Raw genomic sequence first — 25,664 nt, 5'->3', positions numbered from 1 at the left:
TGAACTTTCTTACCAGATTGTTTGTCTTGTCACAAACTTTTCTCAGAAGTACTTCTAAAAATGTACTTCATCTTTCCCCCTATGATTCTGATTTTTAAATGAATAAAACAACCATATGTCTTAATTATGTTTTCTTAAACTTTTCTGCCCATTTCAGGTCACTGCAGAACTTGTAGTCCTTTCTGAGAACTTTATTTTTAAAATGGTATGTCCCTAGGAAAATATTGATCTTTGACATCTTGAGCTAAAAGAACATCGCTGTTATCAACTATGTTAATACCTGAGAGGGAGAAATCACTTTAATATTACATATCATTAGGAAGCATATAAGAATAAGTGTTCTAAAGTAAATTTACTGCCTCTGCCTTGAGTGAGAATATATAGCAACTTGGTGGTGTGGGTGATGCTACGGATTTGTGACTTGCATGGCTTCAGATGTCATAATTTCTCCCCTACTTTCTAGGAAGTTACAGCTAGCAGTCGCCACTATGTTGACAGGCTATTTGACCCTGATCCCCAGAAAGTCCTACAAGGTGTCATGTAAGTAGTTATGTATTTGAGTCTATCAAAAAGTTGTTTGTTTTCATGCTTAAATCTGCCAAATATAATCCTGAAAATGTGCAGGGTTCTAACATTTTGGGGGAAGACTCCTTGACGTTCATGATAACTTTAATAATGTACCATATGGACTTGTCTGTTGAATATTTGTGAACTGACATAGTTAGTTTCATATGCTTTTGCTACTTCAGAGAATAAAATTGAAACTCTTTTACCATTAGAAATGGGTGGGGAAACAGATCAGGGGAGTTTACTCTTTTGGTTACAACTCATCAACTATAAAGTTTAAATCTCCTAGTAATGTTGTAGGTTTCAGAATTTAAGCAGCAGTGATTAAAATGTTTAAATAAGCTTTTGATAACCTAATCATTTTTTCCCAAAATTCTTTCATGTTTACTGAGAGGAAACCTTTTCCAAGCAGCATATCTGAGGTGTTTAACCTTTAAATAATTAAGTGGGGCATATGGGATTAGATTTCAAGTGATTAAAAGATGAAGTCCCTCTCCTCTTGAGAAGAAATTTCTCTTTTTTCTTGAACACTTTAGTTTTCAGGAAGGAGGTTGGCTGCTGCAGCCCCATCTTGCCCAAGGCTCCTTCCTAGGCTGAGGTCACTGGGGATCCTCAGGCCTGAACTCACCGGGGGAAGGAGGACTCAAAGGGTCAGGATGCAGTGCATGTGGGGTAATAATGAAGGCACATATGTCACTGAACTTTGCCCTTACCCTGTCCATGTTATCAGCCAGCTAGCACTTGAAGTTCAACTCCTGCCTCATCATAACAAGGCTAGGGTGCTTTGTTTACAGAAGTTTCTGGCAATGCCTTTTCAAAGCAAAAGGAAAGGAAAGAAAGGCTCCATGACATAGATGTCTTAAAGATGAGTTTGTAAAGGGAGGGAGGCAGGTAAACATGAGAAAGGCTGCGCAGCTGTTGAACTGGAGCTGAGAGGGAAGGTGAGGAGCTAGGTGGAGACTCCCTGGATAGTTGACACCTTATTTTCACATCTTCTCAATTACAGACACTTCAAGGAGATGATATTTCATGTTTTTTCATTATGCTAATGTTGCCTTTATCCCATTAACTAGGGACTTTGAAGTGTTTTAATCAGCTCCTTTGTAGACTAATGTGCTTATTACCAGGAGGAGTGGTATTAAATCAGTCTGCTAAATAAGTCAGTTTTGGTTGTACCTACACACACAGATTAGTTGAGAGGATAAGTTGATTGTAGTATTTAAGACTCCTCACACATAAAGAACTCTGTATATAACACCCCTCCCCCCCAATAAAAACCCAATAAAAACCCCACACCTACTGTCATCACGTTGATTCTGATTCACAGTGATCCTATAAGACAGAACGAACTGCTCCACAGGTTTCCAAACCTGTAAACCTTGCAAGTGACAACCTCATTTTTCTCCTTTTTCAGCTGGTGGGTTCCAACCACTGATCTCTTGACGAGCAGCCTCTTAGCTAACCCACTGCATCACTAGGATGCTTTGTATCGTGAACTAAAACCCCATTGCTCTCCAGTTGATTCCAGCGCATACGATACGGTAGAACTGTTTGATTAAATTTCCAAGACTGAAGTCTTTATGGCAGAGGCTGCCACATCTTTTCCCATGGTGTAGCTGGTGAATTGGAACTCCCCACCTTTTAGTTAGCATCCCAGAGCTGATTTGTGGCATTGCCAGGGTGCCTTCTTTATATATATAAATTCTAAATGAAAATATCACGTAAGATTTGTAAATAAATAGTTTAGTTTTAAGTGCTAGACCCACCAAGTGTTCAATAAATGATAAGAATAGATGATGTCATTATTACTGTGATTACTGCTACTACAATTAAATTTATCAAGGATTCTGTGTGATAGAGTTGTATCTGTTATGAGTAGCTCATTCCAGTGCTACTTGGAGAAGTTTTTTTCTTTACCAAAGAAGACTGGAGCTTCTCAGAAGTTGCCAGAATATCAAATAAGGGTTAACAACATTGAGAAGTTTGTATTATAAAAACCAGTAAATGTGTAGTGTGTTAGCCTTCTAAAACCAAACTCTGCCTTCCAGTTGATTGCAACTCAGCAACTCGAGGACAGAGTGGAGTTGCTCTGTAGGGTTGCCTAGGCTGTGAATTTTTACAGAAACAGACCACCACTGTGTTGTTTTCCTATGTGGTGAGTGGCTGGTGGGTTCGACCCACCCACCTTTTGGTTGGGAGCTGAGTGCTTTAATCACTGTATTATTACCTGGGCTACTTTGATACGCAGCCTTTCTTCTGCCCATCTTTCACTCACGGCCACTCTTTCCACTACTCCAGAAGCACTACCAAATGCTCTCCTCCACTTGCATATCTCTGGCTCGTTTTTAATCTGGTCACTGACTTCTGTTCTACTTTGGTTCTATTGGGCGGGGGTCATATAGGGGATTGAGCTACTCTTGTCCTTTAGGATGAGCCACTGCCTTGCCTTTGTAGGGTTCTTTGCATGCCTGCTTCTGTAGCATTTGCACCCAGGCATGGCCTTCTTCCCTTGTGCTCTGAAAGGCAAGGAGAGTGGTTCTGTGGAGATACTAGACATGGTATTCATTTAGTCAAACAGTGATTTATTTGATTACATGTGGTGAGACTAAAAATGGAATTCCATTTGTTGTTTTTAATGGCACTGTCTAATAGTAGAAAAGAAAAATAGTGAGACAGGAAAAGGGGACCAAAAGATGTGGAGGTAAGGTGAGTGGACCAGTTCCTTCCATTTTGACCTGGCATGCAGTCTCCTTTGAGTCACACAGAGGCTGTAGTAGGCCAAATGAGGTGGGTAGGAGGAGGTGGCCACAGAGTATAAACAATAAATGATAGCCTGCTAATTTGAAAGTAAAGTAGCTAAAAACCTCTTTATAGGATTGGTGGGGACCTAGAGAATGGGGGTGATTTTCTTAGGGAAGATGAAAGCAGAGTGAAATAATCAATTTTGAATCTAAAACAATTCAAATTGAAGGGATTTCTTAAAAAATTGACATTTAATATTAGCTACAAAGCAATCAGTTTTATAATTTTCTAGTTATATTAAGCTTTATTTTTATCAATAAAAATTATAAACATATAAAACACACTAACAGTAAAAGCAATAATGGAAGAAATTGAGGGTGAATAATGAATTTTCACCATGATCTTTTAAGTAATTTACTACTCAGGGAGTGAGTAGAGCCATAGTCTTACCTATGTAAGGCACTTTTTCGTAGATAGCCCACATTTGAGTATTCTTTGGTTAAAAAAAAATCATAGTAAGCATCAAAACTACATAATTTCAGTGTTGAAGAGTGGGGGCTTATCTAGAAATAACTTTGTTAATAGCATAATACTTAACACAGATTTGAAAGGTTTAGTGTAGCAAAGGTTTTTAGATATAGAACCAGCTCTTTTTTTCTATAAAGGATCAAAATTTCAAACGTGCAACTGGAAATAAGATCATTAAATATGAAATCAGATCTGAGCAGAGAGAAGAGGGAAGTCACTTGTATAGGTCATAAATGACATGATGCCAGCCCTCTGCATCAAGGGATCCTGCAGCCATGCATTTGACCAACACTGAATCAAAAATATTGAGGTGGGCAGAAGTAATTAGTTGGTCATAGCAATCCCTTAAATCTGAGGGGGAATGTAAAGTATTACTTACATTCATTGCCTTAGGTATTACAGGTGAGGAGCCCTGTTAATGGAGTGGTTGTGTGTTGGGCTGCCAGCCACAAGGTCAGCAGTTCTAAACCACCAGAAAGACGAGGCTTTGTACACCTGTACAGAGTTACAGTCTCAGAAACCCATAGGGGCAGCTCTACCCTGCCTTATGCATCACTATGGGTTAGAATCAACTGGATGGCATGGAGTCTGGAGCTTTTGGAAGGATGATAGGTGATCTACAAAGAATTTGTTGTGGGAAAGTTGCATGCAAAAACATTTATGTTAAAGAAAAAAATTATATTAAGGAATTGAGCTTTCACATGAATTTTGGTATCTATGGGGGGGTCCAGTAACCAATTCTCCGCGTATTCTGGGGGGTGGTTCTATAGCCTTTGTGACTAACAGAGTAGATGCGTCTGATGAATTATTGTGAATTGCAGATTCTAAGTTTAAGTATGGAAATCTTAAAACAGTTGCAGGATATTTTTAAGAAGTTAACTGTAGTATTGATTCATCATGTTACATTTCTTAGTTGAAGATTGCCTATTGAATGGTTGTTGCTCCATAAGCATTGTGGATTTTGAATTTGTTTAAGTTATTGTTGTTAGGTGCCGTCTAAAAAATTCTGAGACATAGTGACTCTATGCTAGAGATATCCCTCTGCTTTTAGTGAAATAAAGATGATATAAGCAAATGTGGCATGCTTTAGAGTTTCAAAGTTGAATAGAATCAGAAACCTAGACTAGATCCTTTATTGAACTCAGAGAGATAATTGTGGGTGCTGTGGAATTGTGTGGTTTTCACCAAATATCAATGCCTAAAATGCCTTCTTTTCAAGTGTTTCCCCCCAAACGTTATCGGTCATTTAATTGTGTTCTTTGCAAGAACTCTAGAACACAATTTGTGAGGAGGATAAATCCCATTTGTGGGCACGAAGGGCCCTGTCAAACAAGTAACATTGGGACCGGGGAACAGCCTTCATTTTGGCAAAAGTACAAGTTCATGTCTTTGGATCAGCCTTGTGCTGATCTGTGATCTCGCATTTTTCTTCTCAAAGATTTGAGTGCTTTTTAATGGAAAGGTTAAGGTACTTTGAAAGTAATATCTTTGAAGGCGAATATAATTTTTTTCTGTTTCTCTCCCCTAATACTTTTAATCTGTTACATTTTAAAGTATCGTACTGAGATAACTTTGTTACTCAACTAAATGGCATAATTCTGAGTCTTACTTATTGGAAACTATTCTGAAGCAGAATTCAGTCATGCAATTTGAGTTATTTGAAGAAACAGACATAGTCTCTACTTGCACATATAATGGTGTGTGCATTTGTAGTATAAGCTGTGAACATCAGGATAAATGTACATTTATATGCATATGTGTATACATCACTTCATATTTATAAACCTTAACCGTAGACTGCCATATTGTATCATAATGGTCTAACACACTTACAAAATATTCTTTGGAATGATTAAGTATATATACAATACTTATTAATATGCTAAAATATTTTGGCTTGTTAAATGATATCTTCATCATTTTTTGAAGAATGTATAAGACTATTTGTAATCATAGTGATAAAAAATTTAAATATAAAAATGTTTCTAATTTCTGAGCTTTTAATTTTTAAAGTTACATCTTCATGTTTTTGTCACTAAGGAACCATAAGATGCTATGGAAAGAAGATTAAATATTATTCACAGAATTTCATGATTATATTACAAAACAGAACTATTGGAAACAGTGTACATTCTAAAAATATACTACCCCATGGGGCAGTTTGTTTGGAAAACTGAACTAAATTACTACCAATCCTCATTTCCCATCAATTTATATTTATAAATTTATAATATAAATTTATTAATATAAATTGATGCTCAAGTTGAATTGAGCTCAAGTACAGTGTAGATTTCATAAGTGCCTCCTGAATCAGATCGTTATGTCAAAAATCACTTTCGTTTGCATGATAGGTCATTGTCGCCTAATAGACAGTTCATGGATGACAATGATAACTATGCTGGGTAACAGAAAGTTTGCTGTACTTGGATGTTAACATTCTCCAAAAAGAACATCATAATAATTATAAGGACAGAACAGAGAGTGTGCTTATAATTTTCGAAGTCCAAATACTTTTTTAAGTTGTTTAACACGTCACCTTATTCTAGCTACCTAGATACAAGTGTTATTTTTAATGGATGGATTTTTCATGAACAGTGAGTTGCCATAAGTAGATCAAACTTTGTACTCTGATTGTAGTGTACTTTTTGGCTACTTCATACTATCTAGACAAAGAATGAATACCACAATATTTCTAAACACAAGTTTCTTCAGGTAAGTGAAAAGTAATAATGGTTTAAAATGAAATCATATAATTGATATTTAGCTTCAGGCTTTAAATTGTAATACTATCAAAGCTAAATTAGGTTTTATTGGATAATAGATTTTCAGTTAAAATTTATGCTACTTAGACTTTAGGAAGAGCTATGGTCATACCTGATTGGCTAGAATTTTGTTTTTATTATAGGTTTAGATCCCAGTTTTTCCTCTAGTTTTTGGTTAACTTTTCCTATGATCTTGATCACAAAGTGTCATGTGGGAGTGTGGCTTACTGCACTCAGGCGGGGTCTCCTTTCTCTCTTGGTTGTGGTCAGCGTCCTGGTGAGGACGCATGCTCTCAGAGGAACTGCATCTGTGATTTTAATGTCAGCACCCATTTTTCTGTTCATTAAATGAATCTCTGCCGAGAGAGAATGATTATTCTCCACGTAAGAGTATTCTAGTCCATTTACTGTATTAGCAGGGAAATTTAAGGTTCTGGCTAGATTTTAGCCGAAAGTAATCCTTTCCTGTCATCGCCAGAGTGGAATCTCCCAGGCTTAGTTGGATAGTCAACTCACCTCAAAAATAATCCAGGATGTCTAAAAGCAAGATTTTATTCCCACTCAGAATATACCGCAGAACATATGTGTAAATCCATCAAGTCATCTTAACTTTCCCTCAAATGCCTTTTGTACTGATTCCTGTGGTTGTTACCTTGATCAGTCTCACATACCAGACACCTGAATGGATTAATCTGTCAGCTGGCAAATAACGATGCCTGACTCGCCACCACTCCAGTCTCACAGAGGGTCAGATAACTACAGATACATACAGTCCACTGCCCGTCTAGAGAATGGCGTCGTGGCTTCCAGTTGCGTTTCTAACCGCAAGGTCAGCGGTCTGAGAACCACCAACTGCTCCTCTGGAACAAGATGGGGCTTTCTACTCCTGTACAAGGTTAGTCTTGGAAACTCACAGGGGCAGTTCTACCCAGTCCTCCATGGTCACTGCATCAACTCCATGGCAGTGAGCGGTTGTAGTGGGAAATACTGAGAACAACAATCACTTTGTTGCCTCCTCATACTATTATTATCTACTTTCCAATCCACTCCACATTCAGTTGCTTTTCCTTAGTCACTGTTACCTCCTGTCTTTTCTCAGATCAAAAATATAGTTAGTACTTAATCCAGCTCCTTCTAGTGTGCCTCTTCTCCCTGTTACTTTCCTAATCATGTTCTGTAGCCTAAATTAAACCTTTTTGATCCAGGTTCTGTTTGTGTCTGCCCTGGGAACATGCCTTAGCCTCTCTAATGTGGTCTTCAACCAATGATAGGTCTATTTGTTCTTCTCATCTGCTTTTCCAAATCCTGACCATTTCTAAGGGTCATCGTAGTTCCTGCCATTTCCTCAAAACCTGTTCAGCATATTTAACATTTATCTTCCTTAACTGTACAACACTTGCTTTACAGTGTAGCACAGTCTTGCATTGTTTGTGTTGTAAATGGAACATTCTTCAGGTCAGGTTTCTCATAGATGGTGCTCTCGTATTCTTCTTAGGGCATTGCTGAGTCCAGAAACGAATGATTGAGTTTCAGTAGTATGGAAAAGTAGTGTCTTTCTTCTTTTCTCCCCAATATTAGAAGTTAGTAGTTGTGAAACTACACAACTTAGATCTATTGGGAAAAGGATGTTTTTAACTAAAAATTAGAAAACAATGTATTGTTTATAGACAGAAAAAGGAAATATATTTACTGAATTCTCTTTTCTATCATTACGTTGATAGAAAGGCCTAATGTGGTGGAGGTAATGAACAAAACATTTGGCACAAAAACATAGGTTGAGACTTGCTCATTTCGTTTAATCTGGGCCTCTGGAAAAAAAGCCCCTACTCTGAGTTGCAATGTTCTTTTTTGTAAAATGAGTTGCCGTTATTTAAGGCTGTGATGAAAATTAAACAGTATATTTGGATTGTTTTATAAAGTTTAAAGTTATATATAAACCTTGCATAGTTTTGTTATTGTTCTCATCTTGGATGATAGTTGTGAGCTTGCATATTATAAAAATAAGGATTTGCAAAGTAAAATTTCTAGAATCACTTGTCTTTAATGATACATTGATAACAACTTGTCTGAATTTTCAAGGTCAGACTCACTGTCTTGCCTCTCAAGGGCAGACAGACTTCTCACCAAGTGGGGAATGTACTCTGATGAGCCCAGACCTTGGAGTGCCAGGGAATACTGCCTGGAGGGAGTGACGTTGGTGTCTAAGCTCAGACCTAAAACACTTGACCAAATTCACTACCATTGAGTTTGGGCAGAATAAAATTATCTCTCTGTGTTTCTGAGATTGTAACTCTTTACAAGAGTAGAAAGTTTCGTCTTTCTCCCACGAAAGGGCTGGTGGTTTAGAACTACTGACCTTGCCTTTAGCAGCCCAATGTTGGAACCCACTATGATGTCAGGGCTCACCTAACCTAAAGGATGAGTAAAATTAGTCAGAAGAAAGTATGAAGGAAGGAATGAGGAATAATAACTGTATTCTGAACTGAAGAAGCTTCATCTGGCTGCTTGAGTGTTGAATCCCACACGCCTCTTTGATTCTTTTTTTTTTTTAATAGCTTTGAATTATAACTCACATATCATACACTTCCATAGTTCAATCATATTTAAAAGAGGTGTGTTATCACTATAATCAGTTCTAGAACATTTTCTTCCTTCTTGTATTTATTATTAGTTTCCCACTTCCCTCCCAGCTGCCCCTCCCATATTCCCAATAAGCATTAATCCAGTGACTATCTCTATAGATTTACCTGTCTTGGATTTCATACAGTAGAAAACATTACCACCCCCCTTCCCCCAAAAAAGACAACAACAATAACAAAATAAACCAGAGAAAAAACCTCAATGGAGATAAAAGCAGGAAATAATAAAAACTGGAATAAATTTTAAATGGGTCAAAAGAGATCAAATGATTAGGTATTACATTTTAACCTAATTATATCTGCCATAATTGAGTTTACAGTACTTTGTCTGATATCAAGGCTATTCACAGGCTTCGACTATGGTCAGAGGGGGTTCACCAGAGGCATAGTCTATGCAGGGAACCTGGACATGGATTTGGGGCTCCCACTGTCATCCATAACCTTCTGCAAATTGAGTGTTCACAATATAAGCTCTGATGCCATTCCCTTCTTCGGATTTGGATTTTATTAATTACAATCCTTGGATCACACAGTCTGGGGTGCTTCTTCCACGTGGACTTAGCTGATGCCTCACTTAAGTGGCTGCTTCTTTTGAAGGAAAGCTTTTAAGACCCAGACACTATTCTTTCTGTTAGTCAGACGCCAGCCACTTTCTTCACCGTGCTTTGCTGTAGCACTCATATCTTCAGCGATCTCTGAATACAAGGGTGAGCATCAAGCAGGGCCATGTCTTAAGAACTATTTGTTCTTAGATTGGGGCTAGAATTAAGTTTAAGTTCGAGCCCACATATCTATAGTTTATGGGCATTTCTGGTTCACTTTAGAGACCTCATTATCATTTAATGACAGAGAACATTATTAATCATCCCTCAGGGGCATAAGGTAATTCTGTTGATAGTGTCATTCATTTATCCATTAGTATAGACTTTAACACACTGTTGAGAAAAGGGAGCTACTAATTTGTACAGATTAAGCTCTTAAATGATTGAGACTTTGATTCCTTAATTCAGAAATGAGCTTAGATCTGCTAAGGATATTCTTTATGTGATAATTCTTGCCTCTTTTGGTATTAACTTTTATTATAACCATGGTCAGTTAGCATCATTATTTTGAAACTAACACCTGAATAGAATACAATTGTAACATCTTCTAGCATTGTTATATTTTCGTTACTCACTTATTACAACTGTAACAACACTCTTTGTGTATATTATCCCTAATAAGGGATATATATTTGCTATATAGCTGTTGGCTACCTCTTCATATCGTTTTGTAAATTATTAAGGGAATGGAAACGTTGGTTTGAGATGGGATGTATTTGTTTTTATCTATCGGAACATTAACTTTGGTATGGTTTTAGAAGTCTGCAATAGGTTCAGAAGATGACAAGGAGACATGCCTTAATTTGTATTTGTTTTTGGAAGAAAGGGCAGAAATCTGGGATGGTGTAAGGGCTGAGTGAGAGTTGAAGGATAGAGACTCACTGCTGACCCATAGCCACCCTATAAGGTAGAACTGCCACTGTGGATTTCCAGGAATGTAACTCTTTATGGGAATAGAACGCTTCGTCTCTCTCCCAAGGAAAAGCTGGTGGTTTCAATTTGCTGACCGTGCAATTAGCCACCTATTGCATGATCACTATGCCACCAGGGCTTCTCAGAGAGCACCTGGCATAGACCAGGCTTTCGGTAGATAGCTGCTGGACTGTCCCTATGTGGTGGTCGTATAGGCAGAGTTGAATTGTTCATGTTAAGAAGAGAGACTGATGAAAGTAAATGACAAATTGCCACGTTTGGGCTGATCTTTGGGAGGGAAGCCTCTCAAAGAAACAGCTGGCATCCTAGGAGGCAGGAGCCTAGATACTTAAACCCTTGCTCCTCAACTCTGCTTTGCTGCCTGAGCCTTTAGTAGTACCTCATGTTATACTTACGTATGAGAACTTGCTAGAAACTTCAGTAAGCTTTATGCAGTGTGGTCTCCATAGACAAAAGGGTGTTGCTACTTCGCTCTGTACGGCAGATGGGGAGGGTCCGAGGGATAGTCTAGAAAGAGTGATAGAGCAGGACCAGGAAAAAAAAACAAACCTTCCTCTGTGCACTGAAGTAATGGAAGGAAAACCCAGGCAATTACAGTTTTGATGTAACAATTGTGAAAATACTATTCAAAAACTTAGGGTGGGTGGGTTTTTCTTGGAATAATTTAAAAACAAAACCAAACAAACACCAATTGAGGGGAGGGTTAATTATTACCAGAGTTTTTAACGCCACACAGTCTGGTTGATGTTGGAAATATTTGCTGACTCTTACACTCATGTATGCATTTTGTTTTCCCCATGTCCCTCCTTCCGACATGATTGTGCTTTGGCTAGCTGGAGAACTTTTAAAGGATTATAACTTTCGAAGGGAAAAAAAAATCTGTATTACAGAGCTTGCTGCCTAAAACGCACTGCCAGCGGGTTGGAGCCTTGGTGGTGCTGTCGAGTCAGTGTTGGACTGCTAACTTCAAGACCAGCAATTGAAGCCAACAGCCACACTGAGGAAGAAAGATGAGGCTGTCCGCTCCCACCCAGGTCACAGGGTCACTCTGAGTCAGAAGCAACTCGATGCCAGTGTATTTGGTGTGACTGCCACCTGGAAGGAGGAAAGGCAAAGGGGAGACAGATGGGAAGCACAGGGAGCTTATTTTGGGGTATGAAAAGAGTGGTTGAGCCCAAATCTTTGAAACACTATAGGAATGGTCTTAAAGCTATCAGACTTAATTTCCTCTCGTTATAAGTTTTCCGTAACACTCTTTGTACCATCCTGAAATTCATAGTACTGTAACTACTTACTGAAACTCTAAAAATAACACAATGCCTTCCTGCCTGCCATATAAAGAAGAAACCAAAAAGAAGGTAGTCATCTGTAGTTGCCCCGCTATGATTATACTAGAAAGCTTAGTGAGGTGACGCGAGTGCAAATGCTGCATAATAGTGGACTGCTGTCTGCGTGGTGTTGGCAACTCAAATACCATAGGTCATACTTTGTTGGCCGTAAGCTTTTTTAGAATGTATTACTTTTGACAAAAAGTGTCATCTGCCTTTGGCCCACAGGACGAAAAATAGCAATTCTTGAAACATCAGTTTTCTTCAAAACTGTATACTGTCCATTTATAAACACCCGGCCAAACTCCTGTAATGCCTCTAGGGCACAATAAGGACCTCCTATCCCTTGTTATGGTTGTAATAACTAAATATGAAAATATAGCCATGCTGGAAAAAAATGTTAATGCCCAACAAGTGTATTCTATTCAAGTGTTATTTTCATAATAATGATTCTAATTGACTATTTCTGTAAGAGTTCATATAAATCTAAAGAGATGCAGTTAATTAGGTAATACAAAACCCAAGTCCATGGCCTGTGAGTGGATTCCAACTCACAGCAGCCCTCTAGGACCGAGTGGAACTGCCCTGTGTGCTTTCTGAGCGGTATACATGTTACGCAAGCAGACCCCCACTTCTCCCTTGGAGTGGCTGATGGACTTGAACCACCCTTCACTACTGTGTACCAAGGCTCCTTAATAAGACAATAAAGGTAGCAAAATGGGAACATAAGAATCGGTCTGAATGAAGTCAGAGAAAGAAGGGAGGAAAGCATGGTTCCCGAAATCAAATCAAATACACATTTATTTGGTAGCCTGGTTGCTCGTGCTCCCCATTCCCAGAGCTGGGGGAGAGGGAGAGATTTACGTTCTTTCATCTTCAAAGGACTGGTAACCTTTTACAAAGAGCTCCATTTTCTTTGTATTGGGAGTCTTTTGCCAGGTCTCAGGATGTTTCCCACCTCCTCCTGCTCTACTGTGCCCCTGTCCTTCAGACCCTGTCCCTCAGAACCCCCTTGTCAGTACCATCTACCCCATCCCCGCTCTTTGGTATTCTAGGTAAAAGAGGTCAGTGCTTGCACTTTGTCATTAGCTTCAGTGCTTGCCAACCCAAGAAGTTGTGTAATGAAAAAGCAAAGTTGATTTTTAATGTTTCTGTAACAGTTCAACATACTTTGTACCTCTTTCTCTTCCCCTAAATTCAGAGACATGAAAAATGCTGTAATTGGAAACAACAAGCAGAAAGCCAACCTCATTGTTTTAGGAGCTGTTCCCAGGTACGATTGCTGTCCCCTCCGTCACTACTACTCTCCACCATAAGACCCATACTATTCTGTATTGTCTATTATACTTTTAAAAGCCTTGTAATCCGTACAAATGATGCCTCGACGTCTTTGAAGTACCGCTTAAGAATACTGGAGTACCAGAGAATAGAATGAACAGTGAATTTTTCATAATTTGGGAGCCCAGGAAGATCTGTGGCCTTGCAGTAAAAGAGTATTATAGATAGACTATGTGCACATGCCTGAGCCTGACGTCTCCATTTTTTTTTTTTCAGAGCCCTGGCAGTGTTTTCTTGTAATTAGATAATGATTTCTTAGAATTCCTTTTTTTAGAACTGAAAAAAAATTAATATTCATTTCTTCTGATGACACAGTAAACTTACTTTTGGCAGGCAGTGCCAATAAGCTAATTTCCTCTTTGTCTTTGCTACTTAGAACTATGTTTGTGTCCAGTTGTTCTAAATTTTTGATGTTTTGGCTTTTTTATCTTCTCTGTTTTATTTTCTATCTTTTAATACAGAATGAATGGTTTTAATGTTTTAAACACCACTTAACCCAAATATGAGTTTTTGAAAAGTACATGGAAAAACTGAATTAAGAAAAATGAATTTTTTTCCCTAAACTTTTTGAATCTCCCTCATGTGCTTTAAAAAACATTAAACTCTCTGCAGCTTGTCTTAGAAGACTAGATTTATATATATATATATATATATATATAAATATAAAAATACACCTACTCCTCACTTATTGACCTGGTTAGGTTCCGAAAATCAGGCTGTTATGGGAAAATTGGCATTATGTGCAAATGGAAGATGACCACATCAGATCACAAAATGAAAATATTTTGAAAATGATGATGGTAACATATGTACAAAAGTGCTTGACACATGTATGGAATGTGGTAAGAGCTGTACGAGCCCCCAGTAAAATGATTAAAAAAGACCAAAGTGGAGAGTGACTACATCGTTACATAGCTGTCAGATTACATCATTACATGACTGCTGAAACACTGAGAATCATGACCCAGCCAAGCTGACCCACGTCTGCAATAGCCAGTGTTACTCTTACTTCCCACCTCAGCCCTCCTTATTGCCAGAAGTATGTCATGAATGCCCAAGTAGTTGGCTAGTAGATTTTAAACTATTGTCATAAACGTCAAATGTCAGAAACTGAGATAATTGAAAAGTGAGATCGGTTAGGGAGCTTGAGATGGTTGTAAGTGGTAGGGGTTGCAGTTTAGGGAGTAAGTGGCACACTGGGCTGGCATGGAAACAGGAGAATCTCCTGATTCTCCAAATGGGAGAATTGAAGAAAGAGGAACGTTCTCTTTGCTTGAGGAGCTATACAAGGCTCTAAGTAATCTCCAGGGTCCACTTCTGAATATAGACCGAATATAAAATCCAGCAGTTCTGGATGCTGCAAATCTTCATGTTCTGGAAATAGCCACTTGGAAATGGCGGATAACATGGACTGTAAGCTCCTGTTTTTACAGACAACACGTTTAAACAGCTTTTAGAATTAGAACTTTGACGGAGATTAGATGGCAGTTTTATGTTTTGTATTTTTAATTTAAAGTTAAAAAAATGGTCTCTTCTAAGGTTTTCCCCTAGATGGCCCTTTCTTGAATTAGCAACTACTGTAATGGACTTGAGGGATTCACATAGTTTGATCATTCAGATCTTAAGTAGTATGAGGGAATGTATTGATAGCCTTTTTCTGTCATACTACTTTTAGCTCAGGGGTGGATCACGAACCTTTTTTCTGCCCAGGGCCATTTAGATATTTATAACATCATTCATGAGCTACACCGGTCAAGCATTTCAGTACCGCACCCCTAATGTGATGGCTGAAACTGCTTGGTGAGGCGTGTGATGTTCGCTGGTATTGATGATTTCGTGGGCCTTCTATGGCCTACATGCCAGACATTCCCCACCCCTGTTTTTGCTAATTTCCTTATGGATAAGCTTTTAAATGTCTTTTGTGTCAAATTCCTTCCTTCTAGGTTGTTGTATTTGCTTCAGCAAGAATCCTCAAGCACAGAACTGAAAACCGAGTGTGCAGTGGTATTGGGAAGTCTTGCTATGGGCACAGAAAACAATGTCAAGTCTCTACTGGACTGCCATATTATACCTGCCTTACTGCAAGGTATTTATGTGCAAGTAGAGATCAGAATCCATTTGTGGTATTTTTTAGCTAGCACTTGAAAGGATGAGTGCCCAATCTGGTTTTTATTACTAGGGCTACTGTCTCCAGACCTGAGGTTCATTGAAGCTTGCCTCCGGTGCCTGCGCACCATCTTCACCAGCCCTGTCACTCCCGAGGAGCTGTTGTACACAGTGAGTTTCAAATGTTTGCAACATCCGCTCCATTTTACAAGCATTTCACCCTAACTTGCATGCTATATCAGAATGCGACGTAACAGGGTTATGTACCAGAAAAATCTCAAGAACTATTTAAATTCTTGCTTATTTGCGAATATCCAATGTGCTCGGCTATGTAAAATAGTAGGAAGTACAAGAGCAAGCCTCAGACTTTGCGCATGTCCCATTATCTTTATGTATACAAAGTAAGGCATTGTATTTAATGCTAAGTGAGCTATGAGTTCAGCCTGCTTTATGTTAAAAGTTCAGCAAACTTGGCTTTATAGAGAAGCTGGAATTTGACCTGGATCTTGAGTAATCAATTCACTTTAGAGAAGTGGAGAGGAAGGAGCCCTTTCTAGGAAAGATCTGTGTGAGAAAGTAAGACAGTGGACTGAACACTCAGTCTGATGGGGCAGGACATCAGTGTTAGTTTTACACTAGAGAGAAGTGGACTAGACCAGGCTTACTTGACAAACTAGAATCAGATGATAGTCTGAGAGAGTTCAGAGCTTTTCCGTCATTCAATGGCTTTCAAAAGCTTTATAGATGATGAGGATATGGTTCTATTTCTGGCTTACATGGGTCTTTGTGTCTGTTTACTTTGGTCAAGTTGTGCTCATTACACCCACATTCAGTGCTACTAGTGATTTCCTCCCCCATCCCACCCCATCTCATCCATCTCTGTTACCCACCTATGAACTTTGGCCTCTGTGTAAACAAGCTGGCTTGAAAAAGTTGCTGGAAAAACAGTTAAAAGATAATGGAATTTTTCAATGAGCTTCTTAAGCCCTCCTAAATATGTGTATACACACACACACATTCTTGTCTTCCTATAAAAGTGGAATTAGACAGTATTTATCCTCTTGGCATTGCCTTATTTCACTTAGCCTTATGTCCTTCATGTACATCCATGTTATGTTTCAGGGACCTGTCTTTAGTCTTTCTAGTTGTATAGCATTCCACTACATGTATGTATCACACTGTGCTTATCCATTCATCTGTTGAGGATTTGCCTGTTTTCATTTTCTTGCTATTGTGAATAGTGCTGCAGTCAACCAAGATGTGCAAAAGTCTGTCCATGTTATTTTGATCAGACCTCGCAGGAATATAGATAGGAGTGGGACTGTGGGATAATAAGGTATTTCTATTTCTCGTTTTTTTGAGGAAGTACAACTGTTTTCCATAATGATATTATTGATTGCACGGGACTTTCTTAATGAAAATTACCCAGGTCAATGCTTTTGTGCGCTTTTATCTGTAACCCATAGTAAGAAATACATTTTACATTGCCACACTATCTGGATATTTATGTGGGTGCATGTGAATCCTTTTTCATTTCACAAAGCAATTCCGTAAATATAATACATGCTGGGAATCACAAATTTTATGATTCTCTGAGCTAACAAAAGGATCAGATTGCCAAATCAGACACATGAAATCAGAGGCCATATCTAGAATCAAACCTTCCTAACCTTTCAAGAATATAAATCATCAAGGGGCATAAAGCAAGTAGGGAGAGGGGACATTTCACATGGCTTCCTCCCAGACACATGCTCTCAGGTTCAGAATGATAGTTAGGTTTATAAGTGAGGGTGTGGCTCATGTCACATAGAAGGATAGGTCTAAAATATGAAAGATCTTGGTTCTGTACCTCAGAGGTTTGCGAACTGTATTTCGTATTCTTCAAAGAGCTGTGCTTCATAAATCCATAGAGAATTATTGCACCTTCTGCAGATTGAAAAGAGCCTAGTACACTATGAGAGGTCCTAGTGCTTCGTGATACCGGAGCAGCTCAGAGTCCAAATTGTCAAGGTTTCTTTTCATGCAATTACTCCTATTTTAAAATAGTAATGATTGTACATCTTATTAGTTACCTCACATTTCAGTTTCAGAGTAGATTTCTGAGAAGATTTGTAATTAATTTTGTGTTACTGTAGGGTCATAGGCTGTTCATGGGAGAGGAAAGTGAGAATTTCCTCAGTTAGCAAACAGTGCTGCAACAAATACTTTGTTTCTAGAGACATGTTCTAAGTAGTGGAGTTCTCATGCATAAAATTTGAAAACCTCTTCCCTTGCCCTGTGCGTAGGTGGTTTGGATGACCATGTTACTTTTATTTTGCGCCACTCTTTCTTGAAAGAGACTTGAGTTCCTGTGCTCGTGGACGTGATGTGCCGTGCGCGCCTGGTGCCTGAGACTTTGTTCTGTGCTCCCCTTTGCTTCTCCAGGACGCCACAGTGATACCCCACCTCATGGCGCTGCTCAGCAGGTCTCGCTACACCCAGGAGTACATCTGTCAGATCTTTTCACACTGCTGTAAGGTGAGAGCCAGAGGGACTGTCCTCTGAACTGTGAAGTCTGACAGGCCTGCATAGATGTGCTTCACGGGGTGGAGGGAGGGCGTCTGTGCACGTGGAACCAAACCTATGTCTGTACTTTGTCCTCCCCTTTTTCCTTGAAATGTTCTGTCCTGAACGTACTGCACCTTGGCGTTTTTCATTCCACACGACATGAAGGCTCTTCTGCAATAGTACATAAGCAGCTCCTTCATGTTGTGTTTGTTAAGCAGCTGCAGACATGCAAACAAAAATGTTAGGAAAGCAATTGCACATGTGGGTCTGGAGTCCAGGGTAGATAGCTGGACTGAAGATACTTCGGCACTGCCAAACTCACAAGTAGTACTCACGGGATATAAAAGTTAGGAATTATCTGCTTTGCATTTTTAACTTTGAGCCCTTTTTCCTGCTTCCTTACTTGTCATTTGGCGTTCTTTGCCTTAATCCTTTGATTTTGACCCAGAAATTAATTTTGAGGAGACCATATGAGGACAGAAATTTCTGAGGAAGCCGTGTGACATTGAGGTCATTTCCTGTTTGTTATGGAGGGAGGGTAAAGCTAAAAGCCCTCTGGGCTAACAAAGCATAAGTTACCGGGACATGTTAGGTAGAATTTTGTTGTTGGGCATTTATCACTGTAATTTACATCAGCTACTGGAGCCCAGCGCAGACTGTTCATCGCTTATCGGGAGTGCTAAACTAAGCGTTGGGGCCCTTCTAAGTCTGGGACAGATGGCAAGCCCTTGAAATCACCCTGTACTTCCACCTCCCAGATGAACCACATCTGAAGTGATGCCATTTGTCATTGGCGTCTCTCAATGGAGAAATAGTTAAATCATTAAAATTTCATTTTTCATTGAGATTTTGTTTATACATACTCTTTTAAATTATTTTGGAGTTTAGAATACTTAACACAGATTGGTTGTCATAGCAATGTAATTGTGTAAATGATGAAAATACTGTTTTTCAAAACTTCCTCTGAGCAACAAAGGCACAAATGAAAGAGTACAAGGGGACTTCAGAACAGGTCGTGCAGCATGAGAACTAAAGGAATGGATTTCTCCCATGAATTTTTGAGGCCCTCACATCCTGAATGCTTTTGGTGGGCGGTGCCTGTGTGTCTCATTCATCGCCTCCACTGCTGAGTGGTAGAGCAGAAAGTATACAGAACCAAGAGCTACAAGAAGAACCAAGAGCTAGTGTATTTGAATTTCGTTATTGCTCTTCTAGCAGTAGGCAAGTCCTCTGCCCTTCTCCAGACCATTTCCCATTTGACAAAAAGAATGAAGTTGAACTGGCCGATCTCCACGGATAATTTCAATTTTAAAAGTTCATGACTCCATTATTTGGATCATTTGAAGAGTCCTAGATTTCACCAAATAAACACAACTTTTAGAACATGTACCAGTAGCAATATTGATCATCAGTTGTAGTAAATTATTTTTATGGAAATATCACCATTTACTCCTGTGTTAGTCTGGGTAAATTAGAGAAACAAATCCATGGAAACTTATATGTATAAGAGAGAGTTTTATATAAAGGGTAAGTGTACATTAAGAAAGCATCATGACCCACTGCTGTCCAAGCCCATAAGTCCAACATTAGCCCATAAGTCCGACACCAATCTACGAAGTCTTCCTCAATCTTACAAAACGATGCCTACTGCAGGAGGAAAGCCGAATCAGTGAGCATGTAAACATCTCAGCGCTGGCAGGGGTCTCCACCCAGCACCCAGGGCTGCATCAGGGTAGGTCCATGTGCTGTCTCCTCAGGGATATCTTGCAGGAAGTGAGCCTTGCCAGCTGAAGCAGGGAACTGGCTAAGGCAGCTGCAACCCTGGTCCGACCATCAGAAAGCAAAGAACCAAGAACTAGAAAGGCAAGGCTCACCGAGCCATTTATCTCTCCGCCCTTCAATTGATCCCACATGTGTTTACCAGCCAGGTCAGCACAACAAACCTTAACTATCTCAATCCACCCCTTGCCAACTCGGCACCCGAACACAATTCTTTAACCTAACAATTCCAGTTAAGTAACACTTACACCTTAATCCTATGAATATATTCTCTCACCTATGAAAGCTTGTAAGCCAACCACTTCATGCCATTATCCCCCCAATTTGGGGTATCCAATTTCTATACTGCCCATTTACAACAACCTAGTGCTCTGAGACAATCATGTTTTTCGAAATGATGAATCTTCATTCCAGTTGGAACCTTGTGAAGTCCTCATCCATAAGCAAAGTCAAGTCTGGACAGGCCATCCGTAAAGTCAGCAACATTATGCACCAGTTGACAGGCTCAAAAATCTCTTCATCTAGTTGGGTTCTGGTCAACTCAATGTGAGTTGTCTCACTCAGCCTCCCCAGGGTGCCCATTGGGCTCCTTGTCTTTAGACCATGGGCTCTCCAGTACCCCACTCCTAAGGTACCATAATGTGTTAGTCAGGGTACTTTAGAAAAACAAATCCAAAGAAACGTATATGTATAAGAGAGAGTTTTATATAAAGGTTAAGTGTACATTAAGAAAGAATCCTAACCCAGTGCTGTTCAAGCCTGTAAGTCCAACATTAGCTCATATGTCCAACACCAGTCTACAAAGTTCTCCTCCATCTCACAAAACACACGTGATGACGCTGAATGCAGGAGGAAAGCCGAATCAGTGAGCGTATCAGCATCTCAGTGCTGGCAGGGGTCTCCACATGGCTGCTCCAGCACCCAGGGCTGCATCGGGGTAGGTCCATGTGGCTTCTCCTCAGGGATGTCTTGCAGGAAGTCAGCCTTGCCAACTGAAACAGGGAACTGGCTAAGGGAGCTGCACCCTGGTCCCACCATCAGAAAGCAAGAGACCTGAGAACTAGAAAGGCAAGGCTCGCTGAGCCATTTATCATATCTCCACCCTTCAATTGATCCCACATGTGTTTATCGGCCAGATTGGCACAACAAACCTTAACTATCTCAGCTCCCCATATTTTTCTTTTAGAAAATTGGTATGAACATCTCTGAGAATTTCTAATACTTGTTTGTAGTTCATTTATTCATTTTGATATTCTAATACTTGTTTATAGTTTATTGTTCTAATACTTGTCTATAGTTCATTTATTCATTTGTGATTCCGTAGCTTTAGTGTGTTAAATCTGATTATTTGAGTTATGGCCCAACAGTATTTAAAATATTATAATTAGACATGAGCTTTACATCTTAACATTAACTCAGAGGTTCCCAATTAAGTCCTTAAGCAATGAATTTGTGTAGTAAGGGCTTTGACCATCCATGATGGATGACTTAACAAATAGTGCAGGATTGTTGGTAGGTGCCATCCAGTCAGCTCTGACCCATAGCAACACTGCCTGCTCTGCACAATCTTCACAGTGCCCGAGTCCATTGATGCAGCCATTGTGTCAATCCATCTTGTCCAGAGCCTTCCTCTTTTTTGCCACCTTCCACTTTACTAAACATGATGTCCTTCTCAGCGGACTGGTCTCTCCTGACAATATGTCCAAAGTATGTAAGACAAAGCCTTGCCAACCTTGCTTCTAAAGTGCACTCTGGCCTTACTTCTTCCAATACGGATTGATTTGTCCTTTTAGCAGTCCGTGGTACTTTGAACATTCTTCTCCAGCACCTCAAGTCCAATGCAAGTGGAAGAAAGGATAAAGTCAAGGAGCTGATAGGACATCTCAATGGGCAGTTCAGGAAGATAAAGCCCAGTATTATAACAAAATGTCAAGGATCAAGAATTAGAAAACCAAAGGAAGGAACCATACTCACCGGATCTGAAACTGAAAGAACTCAAGAAAAACTCATGCCTCAAAAATTGCAATTTTGATATTTAGGCAAAATAGTGCGTGATGCAGGAAGCATCAAGAGAAGATGGAAAATATCCATAGTCACTGTACCAAAAAGAGTTAGTCGACAGTCCACTGTTTCAGGAGGTGGCATATGAGCAAGAACCAGTGGTGCTGAAGAAGAAGTTCACATTGCACTCAATGCATTAGCCAAAAACAAGTCTGCAGGAATTGACAGAATACCGACGGAAGTGTTTCAGAACGCTGAAGAAGCACTGGCGCACTCATTTGCCTATACCAGGAAATTTGGAAGACAGCGGTCTGGCCTGCTGACTGGAAAGGTTACCAAAGAAAGGTGACCCAACAGAATGCTCCTACTATAGAATGATATCATTGATACCTCACAAGTAAAATTTTGCATAAGATATCTGTATTAGTCTAGGTACTTTAGAGAAACAAATCTACAGCAACTCATATATATAAGAGAGTTTTATGTAAAGAAAGTGTGCATCACGAAAACATCCCAACCCAATGCTGCCCAAGCCCACAAGTCCAACATTAACCCATTAACCCAACACCAGTCCACAAAGTCCTCCACCTCACAAAACAGAGGCAATGATCCCGACTGCAGGAGGAAAGCCGAGTCAGTGAACGAATAAGCATCTCAGCACTAGCAGGGGTCTCCACACGGCTGCTCCAGCACCCAGGGCTGCATCGGGTTAGGTCCTTGTAACTTCTCCTTGGGGATGTCTTGTAGGAAGTCAATCTTGCAAGCTGAAGCAGGGAGCTCCTAAGGCAGCTGCACCCTGGTGCGACCATCACAAAGCAAGAGACCCGAGAACTAGAAAGGCGAGGCTCACCACCTATTTATCCCTCCGCCTTTCAATTAGCCCCACATGTGATTATCGGCCAGGCTGGCACAATTAACTAACTCAATATCTAACAACAATTGCAGCAGTGCATTGACAGGGAGCTTCCAAAGTTCAGGCCAGATTCAGAAGAGGAAGTGAAACAATGGATAATAATTGCTGATGTCAGATGGATAGGTTCAAAGCAAAGAATACTAAAAAGATGTTTACTTGTGTTTCATTGTCTATGCAAAGGTATTTGGCTGATTGGACCATAATAAACTGTGGCTAACTTTGAGAAGAATGGGAGTTCCAGAGCACCATTCTGCTCATTCTGAACTTGTATATGGATCAAGAAGCATTTGTATAGACAGAACAAGGGAATACTACATAGTTTAAAATCAAACGTGTGCATCAGGGTTGTATCCTCTCATCGTACTTGTTTGGTGTACATGCTGAGCATATAATCAGAGAAGCTGGATTATATGTAGACAAGGGCAGCATCAGGTTGCTTTAAAAAAAATCATTTTATTGGGAGCTTGTGCAACTCTTACCACAATCCATACATACACTCATTGTGTGAAGCACATTTGTACATATGTTGCCATCATCATTCTCAAAACATTTGCTTTCTACTTGAGCCCTTGGTATCAGCTCCTCATTTTTTCCCCTCCCTCATGAACCCTTGGTAATTTCTAAATTATTATTTTGTCATGTCGTACACTGTCTGATGTCTCCCCCTTCACCCACTTTTCTGTTGTCCGTCCCGCAGGGAGGAGGTTATATGTAAATCCTTGTAATCGGTTCCTCCTTTCTACCACACCTTCCCTCCACCCTCCTGGATCACCACTCTCACCACTGGTCATGAGGGGTTCATCTGTCCTGGATTCCCTGTGTTTCCAGTTCCTATCTGTACCAGTGGTCTAGCCGGATTTGTAAGGGAGAATTGGGATCATGATAGTGGGGAGTGGTATGCAGAGGACACAACCTTGCTTGCTGAAAGTGAGGAAGACTTGAAGCACTTGGTGATGAAGATCAAGGACTGTAGGTTCAGTATAGATTACAACTCAATGTAAAGAAGAGCAAAATCCTCACAACTGGACCAATAGGTCACATCATGATAAATGGACAAGAGGGTGAAGTTGTCAAGAATTTTGTCTTACATGGATTCACAACTGATGCTCATGGAAGCAGCAATCAAGAGATATAAAGCTCTGTATCGGGCAGATGTGCTGCCCGAGAGCTCTGTAAGATATTGAAGAACAAGAATGTTATTTGAGGACTAACTTGTGCCTGACCCAAGCCATGGTATTCTCCATTGCAACATATGCATGTGAAAGTTGGACATGTAATAAAGAAGCCCGTACATAATGCAACATTGATTATGGAAAAGGAGAAATATTTGTCATTCTCCTAAAACCAGTCACGCAAACCTGATGCTGACCAGTCTCTTCTGACATGTGGTAACCCTTGTACAGCAGAGGGGTTCAAGCTGTGGTCTCCCAGAAGCAGCCTGCGAAGCCTTTCATTTCTTCTGGGGCGCATCTTCAAACAGAACCCAAACGCACTGTCGTCAAGTCAAGGTGGTTTTCTCTTATGAAATTCCTTTGTTCTGTTAGGGGCATGAATATGGTCCTAAACTTTGCTGAGCATCACTAAGTTTCTTTCCTGCAAAAGAGCTAGTGGCCTAATGGTATTTCTCTACCAACCTTGTCAACTGATACAGCATTGAGAGCGTTCAGATGACTAATCCTAAATGTGTAAGAAGTTTCTGATGAGTCATCAAAAAAGCTATTTGGGTCACTTTTCAGTAGTGAGATTATTCAAGCTCATCATAATTTAGCATCGTAATTAGAGAGAGAGTTAACCTTTCAGGGTGAATTTTCTGTGGGTATGACTACTAGATGCTGTGACCTGTGGAGCCCTTGGGAGCAGATACTTAAAGATTTGTATGAGCCCTAGAGTCCTGGAGTGTGCTTTCTGGCCACCTGCCAAGGGTTGGTTGGATGATACGTTTCCCTATTGAGAAATCGGGATGCTGTTTAAGGTTTGAACTCATTTTTAGCCAATGAATTTCAACCAAGTTGTCAATTGCCCAATCCTTTCTTTCAAAGTGGCTGTTCGCTGTGAATTGACTGACTCAGTCGGAGCAGTCTGAGAAAATTTGTCAGAATAGTTGAATATGGATGGTAATCTACTAGAACCTGAGAATGGGATTAAAGGTTCAATCCAGATGATTTTTCTAGAATCAAGCCGTTTACTTTTCATAGTGTTTGGGGGGAAGTGTTGTAAAATGAGTTTGCAGTTTGGTATGTAAGTATACCCTCCCTTTCCCATCTTCCCTCACTGGGTGTTTGTAAGTGATAAGGTGTAGCTGCTGTCCTGAAACACTTATAGACTCATTTATAGAGGTTATAAACATGTATAAAAGATTTTTTAAATCTTTTGGAAATTAGAACATTTGTAGAAACTGAGTGCTAACAATTATAACATGAAATAACAGCTGGTCTTGATTGGCTTTTTACTAATGGAGTGGAGGAGGCAGGGCAGAGCAATGAATAAGAATTGTGGCAAATTCAAAACCTTGTGCTACCCATTAGTGCCTGCCACTTTGAAGACTTTTTTCATTAAATTTAATCTCAGAATTGATGAAAAATATAAAATACCTTACTTTTCCTGTTTTATGACTGAAAACAGTAGTTATGCTGCCTTTTAAATTTTCTGTGTAATAACATTGCTGTTTATATCAGAACAAGGTAAGTGAGAAGTCCACATTGTGGTGAGTTTAAGTCGATGTGGTTTAATTGGAACAGAGCTTTACTCTTCTTAATGTGTTATTGTGTTCTCTTTTTTCTTACAGGGGCCAGATCATCAAACAATTTTATTTAACCACGGTGCAGTTCAGAATATTGCTCACCTCCTAACTTCAGTGTCCTACAAAGTAAGATGTTAAA

General features: G+C 39.7%; 1 protein-coding gene across 2 annotated transcripts in view; it reads left to right on the top strand.

Annotated features, from left to right (window-relative positions):
* The first annotated feature begins 464 nt into the window (after nucleotides 1–464).
* The window catches only part of ARMC8 (armadillo repeat containing 8), a 98,558-nt gene continuing 73,358 nt past the window's right edge, over nucleotides 465–25,664 (top strand). For both annotated transcript variants that reach the window (XM_045287442.1, XM_004712090.4), the window contains exons 1-6: nucleotides 465–540; nucleotides 13,303–13,374; nucleotides 15,383–15,525; nucleotides 15,619–15,716; nucleotides 17,970–18,062; nucleotides 25,571–25,651. In XM_045287442.1, coding sequence (XP_045143377.1) covers nucleotides 13,307–13,374; nucleotides 15,383–15,525; nucleotides 15,619–15,716; nucleotides 17,970–18,062; nucleotides 25,571–25,651 — 483 coding nt within the window. In that variant the 5' untranslated portion in view covers nucleotides 465–540; nucleotides 13,303–13,306. The remainder of the gene's footprint in view (nucleotides 541–13,302; nucleotides 13,375–15,382; nucleotides 15,526–15,618; nucleotides 15,717–17,969; nucleotides 18,063–25,570; nucleotides 25,652–25,664) is intronic.

The sequence above is a fragment of the Echinops telfairi genome, unplaced genomic scaffold (assembly GCF_000313985.2).
Source record: "Echinops telfairi isolate 266 unplaced genomic scaffold, ASM31398v2 ScPeMD7_16;HRSCAF=60, whole genome shotgun sequence".
Classification (NCBI taxonomy): Eukaryota; Metazoa; Chordata; class Mammalia; order Afrosoricida; family Tenrecidae; genus Echinops; species Echinops telfairi.
Note: the sequence above shows the minus strand (reverse complement) of the source record. Positions and strands in the feature narration are given on the sequence as shown.